At 41.0% G+C, this 9609-nt stretch overlaps 1 protein-coding gene across 1 annotated transcript; it reads right to left on the reverse strand.

The window, feature by feature from the left end:
* Positions 1-890: 890 nt before the first annotated feature.
* FGF6 (fibroblast growth factor 6) lies at positions 891-8803 on the reverse strand. Its single transcript, XM_054189002.1, has 3 exons — positions 8104-8803; positions 7083-7186; positions 891-5045 (listed from the first exon to the last, which is right to left on the reverse strand). Exons 1-3 carry the CDS (start codon positions 8450-8452, stop codon positions 4869-4871), a joined length of 630 nt encoding a protein of 209 aa, XP_054044977.1. The 5' UTR covers positions 8453-8803; the 3' UTR covers positions 891-4868.
* Between the last annotated feature and the right edge of the window lie 806 nt (positions 8804-9609).

Here is a 9609-nt window from a genome sequence, read left to right on the forward strand (position 1 = left end):
GGCAGTTATTATGGGGGAGCGCAGGCAGCCAAAACACAAATGCAGGGAATGGCATTTAGCCAGCATGGTGGTGCTCACGTTCTTCTGCTCCTGAGATGGGCTGCCAGCAATCAGAGCTTTGGAGACTTGTCCACTCTGCGATATCATGCTGGTATGGATTAAACAGCGCACTTGAACCAAAAAACAGGGGGCGGATTCCCAGCTATTGGTTTCTAATACCTTAGTTCCTGTGCTCAGACTGGGAGAGGTCTGTAATCATTCAGCTAACTGAAGGACTGATTGAATGACAACTCAGGAGTGCAGAAAGGGAGAGCAAAACTTAACAAATCACTGAAATTTAGAGCATTTCCAAAACACCCAACTTGGAGGCATAGTGAGGCTAAAACCTTCAGAGGGTGCTGCAGGAAGCTGCCCTCCCAAGTTAGACCTAGGCAAGAAGAAAATGCCATTTTAAAAAAGAGCCTTTCTTGTCTAATGAATTAAGGGATATGCATGGGCAGTTACACACTGCAGAGCACTAGCAACAGGAGAGCAGCGCTAGAACTTCCCCAGGTAAAAAGCATTGGACTTTAGACATGTGACTATGACAGCTCATCTTTAATCATATTGCACCTCTATTTGCTTTCTCTTCTGTGAAACTCACAGATTCTTTACAACAAGAATGACTCTCTTAAGACTTCCCAGGCAAGAAGTCTGAAGAACACAAAAGTCTACCACAATATTAAGTGTACCAATACGTCCTCTGGTTCTAGAGGTGAATAAAATCTCTGGGGGTGCGTGTGTGTGTGAAGGGTTAATATAGCAAATCTGAAGCAAGGAAGAAAACAAATGTTAAGAGTGATTTGGAGTCAAAACACTACCAAAAATGTATAAAAGTTTATTTTATGAATACGTTAAACTATTGTGCGCAGCACTTACGTATAAAAATAGAAGCAATTTCACAAACAATTGATTGGACAGTTTTGTGTTTCTTGCAAATTTACAGTCTCAATAGTGAGTCCATATTGAGTCAGAATATGAGGTATATTTTAGTGAAAAAAAAAAGTGAGAACTTTGGCACCATTTTACTGTGCAAAATAAAATCTTGGAATTGAAATACTTAGTGAGGTATACAAAAATTACTCTGCTTTTCCACTGTGTGTGTCTGCATCTCTGCATATTTGGGGAAAATTTGATTACTTAAGAGCATTATTTAATTCCATTCAAGACTTCTTCCTAGTGGGGGTGGATTAGGCCTTAAATTATTATGGGATTTGCCTATGGAAGAAGAAACCTTGAAAATAGGTATCAATTCCACAAGAGAATCCTATGTGCAAAATATGGGCAAGACAGGCTGATGTGGGGCATTCGCAGCAGTGCTTTCAAAGCTTGTAGCCCATTTCATGACTCTGCATTAATGCACACTGAGATGAGATACGTTTTGAAAGGCACCACTGCAAGAACTGTCAATAATAGGTTCCTAATTTGGCTCTGATTTGGGAAACTCCTTTACTTTCATGAGTTTTCTTTACATAGTCACATATCTATGGAACAATTCTTTTGAAGAAAGTTTTGCTTGAGAGTTTACCAGCCTTTGCCCATATTCTCTCCATAGCCTCTATACCATGTACATTCAATTTATGAATGGTTTTTGTTTTGTTTTGTTTTTTTCCTCTGTGCCAGCTCAACAAATTTATCCTGAGATGTGTAAAACGAGTGGTGGTCTTCCTAAGTCCTCCTTCTCCCATGCAGGTGATAACAGCCTGAGAAGTAGGAGGTGGAATTCAGCTAATAAAGCGTGAGGCAGAACAGGATCAGGCCATTTCCCAGGCAAGTCGTGTAACTTCTTGAACACTGCCACAGTGCATTCTGCTACCGTGAGCAGCCCCTAGGCTCCTTGCACATCCACAGCAATGTGTCAACACGTGCCTTAACTCCTCTCTTGAATCTAGCCACGCATTCACTTAAGAAGCATGTCTGTCAAAGTACCGTATCCAACTAGTCTAAAACTCCACAAAGCTGCAGTACTTCACTGGTTGTGCTGGAGAGGTTTCCTGCCAAAGTTATCACTCCTGACAATGTCATCTTTCAATGTCACTTCTGAAAATGACATCATTCACTCACGTATTAGTCAGGACTCCTGGCACTCGGAGACCTATTTTTCATTTCAATCTTGACTTCAATGTTGATCTGGCTGATGTTTATATGTAATATGGAAAAAGCAGTGGCGTAAAGAGTAACTCAGCAGAACGACTGGTGGGGCTTTCCAAATGCCCACCAAAACTGCATCCACAGGGGTCTGCAGTTCTTAAGAACAAGCTCAGCCCAGCAGGCTGTATCCAAATAGACTTCTTCTGAACTGGTCTACGGTTTATTCTTGCTGTTGACCAGTATGTGCAAAATGGAGTCAGTGAGTCTGATTCTCACCTTTTATGCCAGATATCCCCTTACTTACCAGTACTGCAACAATAAATTAATCTACACTGTACTGGTTTAAGAGGGAACAGACTTCTTATCCTAAGGACACTGGTTTAAGCTGTGATAGAAAGTAACTTGTGTGTCAGCATTCAAACTATGATTTCTTCTACGTCCATGTACTCTTCCATCCTTCTTCAAACTTCATTCTGAAGACAATTAGGAATATAACTCAAGGATACAGGTTGCCAGATAATGTATTTCAGCACAGCTGTAGTCTTCCTATCTGTACCTCTACGGACTCTAGGTTGATGTAACCATCTAATATCCTACAAACTTTTCTCTGACATACTCTCCCCACTTGAAACATCCTGCTTTTTCTCCTAAAATGCACATTTTCACAAAACAAACTGCTGCACACATTGTGAATGAACAAAGTGTGCCAACTTGGCTTCTCTCTACTTACTGCAAGACCAGAAAATGAAGAATAACTCCTTTCCTTTGGCATGTCCAAAGTGTCCTGTTTGTGTAAGCAGTATTCCATTCTTTTTTCTCTTCATTTACACTGTGATCACCGCTTACATTTGAGCAAAATAAATTCAAGTATAAATCACACAAAAGTAGCTGGAAAACTGTATCTTGTTCACAAAACAGTTGTCTTGAAAACTTTTCAGAAAGCTTGGCTGTAGATACATCCTTGTAGGTGTGCTCTTTGGGCCAAATCTTCTGCAGCTATAAACTAATAGTCTTACTAGGCTGGTTTACTCCAACTGAGGATCTGGCCCTGACAGTGTTTTTCATGCATGTCAGAAGGCTCAAATTCAACATGAATAGATACCCCCTGCAAATAGAATGGCATGTCAAGGCTGGACATAGACACATTTTGGCTGGACGTGGGAGATTATCTTGCACTCAGATGTTCACTTCTGCAGCAGCATGGTCCATCTATGCCGAAAATGCTCATGCTCTGACATTGCATCGAATCTAATTTCAAATTTAGGAGCACGCCATCAATGTAGGAATCCCAAGGCTTCTGGTAACTGACATTTATAGTGACTATTGAATTAGGGCCTCTTAAAATACTCTTTCAAAAGCACAGAGAATGTAGCTTCATTGGTGGTTTGGAAGAAGGTTGTCAAAATAGTAAGGCAAGGTTATGCGCTATTTGTATGGCTTCTAGGAGAGCTTTGGAGAGCATTTCATGCAGCTTGCTGTGTTGTCTTTGAAACTGATGCTTTACAAGTGACAGAAACTGGAATTATGGAACAAATTCCTCTGCTCCAACCCAGGAAGGCATGCTTGTATAACCTTCTTCTTCCTCTATCCTTCATACCTCAGTGAGGTACGACAGAGAAGAACCAAATGTACTTACATCAGTAAATAGAAGAGAATTCAAATTTTCAAAAAAAGAGAAGTTTTCTAAAATAACCCTTTGCTGGAAGCTTTCATGAATTTAATAAATTTTATAAAATGCATCCTGCAGACCAATTCTAGTTCCTAGAGATTAACAAGGTTCAGTCTAAATAAAATACAGTGCCTTTAAATATGTATATTCTTTTATGTGTGTACACATAAAAAGGCACCTGGGCTCCTGGACATGGATCATTGATTCATTAAAAGTATGTAATTACATAGATACACACTCACACATCCCATGTCTATATATGTACATGTGTATTTATATTAAAGATGTACACGTCTATATTTGAGGTGGATCTAAACTAAGCTCACAAAATGCCAAGGGGGCGGCCTTCAAAATCCTCAGCTCCAAATATATTTTGCGTTTGGGACCCATCTGTGATTTATCCTGTGACCCTTCCTAGGGGAAGTTTGTAGCAGGTTTTCATTTTGCCAACAAGCCCATGGGAGGAGACCCTGGAGAATCCCTTCAGAGACAGAGATGCTCAGGGGGTATACGGTCTGCTTCTGTAGAAACAGTTGTGGAATTGGCGCCCTAATAATCAAAACAGATGGAGGACTTTATGAGACAGGACACAGTGTGTAGAAGAGGAGGTGCAGGCAGATATTCAGGTGGAGTGAACTGCCTGAAGCTCTGGTGAAGCAAAGTCATCTGATGATTTGGCCCATGATACGTAAGCAGCTCATTATGAAAGGTTATTATCTGAGGTAATTAACGTTAATTAGTAAATAACCCATGATTGATAAGATCGTTATCCACAGCCATTCTATATCTTCAAAATATTTTTTTCCCTTTGCACTCCAGCTTGCACTTTCCTCTGTTCAGCACCAAAGGAGACACACAGCTGTGTAAAATTTGTACAGGGTAGAAGAGAAGCAGCGTCATATTACATATGCTATGTGATGAATCTAGTACAAATATTTTTACCCAAATATACACATACATACATAGATTTTTTTTCAATGAACAGTATAAATACTTTACCTGGGAGATTATTCCCATGTGCAAAATGGAACAGTTTTTCCTGGGCTTTAATCTTCTGCTTTGCTCATGTTCATATTCTTGGTAAAAAGTGGGTCACTGTCATTGCAGGAGAAACCTTGTTTCCTCTCTTCACTCTTCCATGTTTGCTGAGCGCTATGTATGCACCACAGTGGGCATTTGACTCGTATGCATTGTAGTTATTGGGCAGCAAGATTTCTTTGAATTTGCACTCATCTTGGAAAACAGCCTAAACAATAGGAAAGGGGGAGGGAGGGGGAGAACAAAGCAAATACAATAAACATTCACAAAGACTCAAGTCATTTTTCTTCCTAGCATTTTTACAGAAGAACTTTTTGCAGCGTGCAACAGGTGGTGCTGGGGTGGCTGCATCCAACAATAAATCTCCCTCCTCAGTGCTAATTTGGTGTCAGATGAACTCAGATGCCACCTGTCCAGATAATGGACTGTGTACTTCCTGTGACAGATCAAGTTAATTCATCATAAATCATGGATTTCTTCATTTTATTTGCAAGCAATAATTTCTGCCAGCATCATGCACTTTGGCCCAAATGATGTAGCTTTACTTCTCACCTCTCCTCTGCAAAAGGTCCTGTAATGTAAAAAAGAATGATATGCTGGCTGTCAAAACCTTCAGTTCTCTTACAAACAGCAATGTTCAGGGAGAAATATTTGCTTGACTAAGGCATTTGAATAAGACCTCACATTAGCACTAAGTCTTTCCTTTTATTAAATCATCAGTTACATTTGACTGGTGGTGAAATATGCAGCAGGTTCTAAGCTGGGAAAATAGTTTTATTTTCCTTCATGTTGCAACACGTAAATCCAAGGAGAGGGAGGAAATGTGGGAGAGGAGGTGCAAGCACAAACAGGAGACAAATGTGGAGCACAGAGGAAATTAGAAAGCAGAATAACTCCTTGACATCAAATGTCTGGCACATGAAACACCACCAGTGCTGTTCTATTTGGACGTCTTTGTAATAACACCATTCAAAGCTTGTAAGAGTTTAACCTAGGGCACGACATTGTGCAAGGGAAAATGCACATCTCTCACAGCTTTTAAAAATGTCTTTGAAAATAAATAAGACTGGATTGCAATTGGGGAAAAAAAATCAAAGGGACCTCTGGAGCCAGACCCTTCATTTCTTTCGAAAGACCTAGTCAAGGCAAGCAATTGGGCTTCTGGCACTTTTTAGGTGCTTGAAATAAGACATAAACCTTAAAATGTCCCACTCTCATTATCTGCGTGAGAAGGAATCTGTCAGATTAGTAATGGCTATGGGTCCTTCACAACATTTAGTATTTTATTAAGCAACTGAAATGCTTTGTTAAAATTACAGCTGTTTCAAACGAAATGACTTTGTTGTTTCTTAACAAAAAGATGAATGCAATCAGTGCCATTCATTTCTTTGAGATGGACTGCTTTTGCCTATTTGCGTATTGCCTAGAGCTAGCCTTTTTCAAACGCGCTTCCTAACAAGTGCTTTTTCTACTGTATGTTGAGACTGGAGACGCCTTGCTCAGGCCTCATTTAGACGGCATTGCTAGCGCTTTCTAGATGAGGATGATGGTGATGATGTTTCAGTATGACATTGTTAATAACTATTATTGTTTTCTCACCCTTTGGGACTGATCTCACAAAACTAGTCCTTAAAATAACCCCGGGCACATATATTGACTTTGTAGGGTAGTCTTCCTATTTATTCTTCATGGTGTGGTTGGTTTTGGTAGGGGGAAGCGTGTGGTCATAATTTTACTCGTGGTAGCTAGCACAGATAGCTTTAATTGTACCTCTCCTCTACGCACCTTTAAGCACACACATATGCATGCAATCACAGACACACACACACGCTCATGGACATACACATACGTTTTACTTCCTAGTGTTTTTTCCAGAGCACACCCTTTTGCCTTACATACGATGCAATGCAAAAGGGCATCAACAGGATTCAGTCTTAACTAGGATGTGTTTTCAGTGCCGAGCCCTTAGAAGAAGCCATCTAATTAAGCTGTACTATTTGTAGAATACATTTTTCCTAGGATGGTCCCTGTACAATCATATTGGAAAGCTTTAAAATAACAGACCTTTAATAGCCATGCTGCTTGTTGCACTAAGTAACACTGATGACACTGGGCTAGGCAGGCTCCCTGTAATTGAAAGGCTATTTTCTTCGCTTGTAATCAGAGATTTCGAGGATGAAAAAAATAACCAAAACCTTTGCAGCCTTTGTTTAAGCCTTGGAAAACTATTTGCGTTTGTACTCACTGTTCCATATAGCTTCCCCTTGTTGTTCATTGCAATGAAGAGAGCACTTTTCACACCAAACAGGCTAACAACACCTCTCTCTACAGTGGATATTTCAAAGAGACCTAAAAAACGAGGAGTTCAATAGAAGTATTATCGAAGAATTCATAGCTAATCAAAGGCAATTCAGAGATTACTTATTTATTTTAAAACATGAATGAACTTGTCATATTTTCTTTATTAGAATTATCTCCCTAGTCCAGCATAATAAAAATGCACAGAGAAGATCTTGTTTTTTACTACATGTTATAGGGTTTAAAAATAATTATTCTGGAATCATAGTCACATGCTGTATAATCTTTTTGCTCTATCAAACTCTTTTGATCTGTCAAACTCTCGGCCTTTCTAATAAGTATTTTTATCTAATTCGCTATGATTACAGAGTGTTTGTTATTCAGCTTTAGAGAAGTGTGGCTTGCATTTTGAACCTCCCCCCCGCCCATGATATCTTAGCTGCAAAAGATTTTAGCAACCACCCTCTACAGGAAATTCAAATCCATAGGGCTAATGCTCTTCTTTTAATCTTAGAGTTACAGAACAGCACCCATAAGAACAAGCAAGCCAGCAACAACAAGCCCCCTTCCATGACTGAGCGTCCCAGAAGCACTAGTCAACTAGGATTTAAAAATCACGCTTTGGCACTCTGAGTTGAGCGACAACACCCAAAATTCAAAAGGCAAATGAGAAGGTGAGGAGTGAGCAAATGCAGCAGAGAGATAGTTTTCAACCTGGTTTGTCTTTTCTCAACTGCTCAGTAAAGCAGAGTAAAAATAAATTGTATCTAAATTAGTCTAAGCATTTGTGACATGTTTCAGCCTGGAGGTTTCTAATGTTTATTGATCCCAGAGACTTTTAAAAGGCAACAGATGTAGCACAGATTAATAATATCAAGTAATAACATTTGCATTCTATGAAGGGTAATTACTAGAGTTCACAGCAATTACGTGACATCTATTCTATTTCATTTCTGGATGCAACTCACTGTATTGGTTTTCATTGTGAACTCCGCTTATCCTTCCGTCTGGGAGGATTTGAAGGTGAAACCCGATGCCCACGTTGCAGTAAAGCCTCCGCTGCCTCTTGATTCCTAGCAAATAGTCACTCTCCCAGTTCACATCTGACTTCTCCCCTGACATCCCAGCAATGGACCTGGACAACAGAGATTGCCATCCTCTTTCCAGCAATGTGCCATTAGTTCTGCTTACAACTGGATGTGCTGAAGCAATCCCAGCTAGAAAACCCAGGAGAACGAAAGCAGGCAACGTCCGGTGAATGCTGGCTTCGCAGGACATAGTGATGAGAAGTCTTTGTGCAGTGGCCATCCGGTTCATCTCCTGGGCACGTGGTCAGAATTAATGGCCCTAAAAATACCGCCCTTCTTGTTTTTCTCCCTTCAGCATGGTGGCAGAGGCTTATTTTTGGAAAGCAAACAGAGATTGCTGACATGAAACTAAAGCCCGATAGCAGTTGGGTTGGAAGCAGAGTCAGGCCAGCAGGACTCAAACTGGTGGGGACCATGTTTTGCAGATCCTGCTCTCTGGTGGGCAGCCTCAGTTATATTTGATTGACCCATCTTTATAGTGCAGAGGCCGTCCCTCCCCACATCATCACTCTGACATCAACAGCTTGCCAAAGGTAAGCCTGCCACGGCTGTAACACTAACCTGCCGTCCTCCCAGGCTGGCTGAGGTTTGATGAATGCTGTCACCCAAGACCGGAGGCAGGAGTGGCGTTTCATTGGCTGTTGAAAGCAAGGGAGTTAAATTGGTCGGGCAATCGGAGGCCTCACAGGCGGCTTCCTTATTTAGAGAAGAAGGTGTAAAAACAGTTATGGACCTCATCAGCGAGCAATGAAAACTTTGCGGTCACTTCCTTGGTGGCACGATCGCTGGGTGTACATCAGGGCAGCTCAATATCTGGGGAGAATTGGCTTGAAGTGACCATTGCTCTTTTTGTACATACCTAGCAAATCCAAGGCACCTCCTACTGTAGTGGCCCACGCGCTAGCTTGGCTGTACCTCTGAAAGGAGTGCTCCTGGATGGTTAACACAGAGGTAAGCTGTGTTAAAAGGGAGAGGAAGCCCCGGGGCTTGCTCTTACTGTTTTTATGCAAACACATTTCTGCTGCTTGCAGCAGAGGTTCTCCTGAGCAGGGAAGCAAGGCGTGCAGGATGGAGCATTGATCTTGCAGTTACATGTAGCTGGGGACATTGATATGTTCTTAAGTGTTCATGTAGTTCACTGAGGTGACTTCCAAATGATCACAGATATTTGGGGAGAGTGTGTGCCTCCCACAGTGATCCGTGGTATCTGTGCTGTTTTAGGGTTCTGGTCTTTTGAATACTCTTGCAGGGGTGCAATTGTGTTTGTGTTTGCAAGACAAAGGCTTAGGTAATACATTGAAGAACAGGAAAAAGGGAAATGACCACACCTCCCTACCAGTTTCACTGTCTCTTTTCCTCAAGCCCAAATACTCTTTTTTTATGATA

Source organism: Rissa tridactyla, chromosome 1 (genome assembly GCF_028500815.1).
Source record: "Rissa tridactyla isolate bRisTri1 chromosome 1, bRisTri1.patW.cur.20221130, whole genome shotgun sequence".
Classification (NCBI taxonomy): domain Eukaryota; kingdom Metazoa; phylum Chordata; class Aves; order Charadriiformes; family Laridae; genus Rissa; species Rissa tridactyla.

What these genes read in the sequence shown, in the direction of transcription:
- FGF6 (XM_054189002.1), bottom strand. Translation starts at nt 8,452, where the DNA reads ATGAACCGGATGGCCACTGCACAAAGACTTCTCATCACTATGTCCTGC. An exon ending in TCACAATGAAAACCAATACA is followed by an intron (nt 7,187 to 8,103) that starts GTGAGTTGCATC and finishes CTCGTTTTTTAG; the next exon opens with GTCTCTTTGAAATATCCACT. An exon ending in AGGGGAAGCTATATGGAACA is followed by an intron (nt 5,046 to 7,082) that starts GTGAGTACAAAC and finishes CCTATTGTTTAG; the next exon opens with GCTGTTTTCCAAGATGAGTG.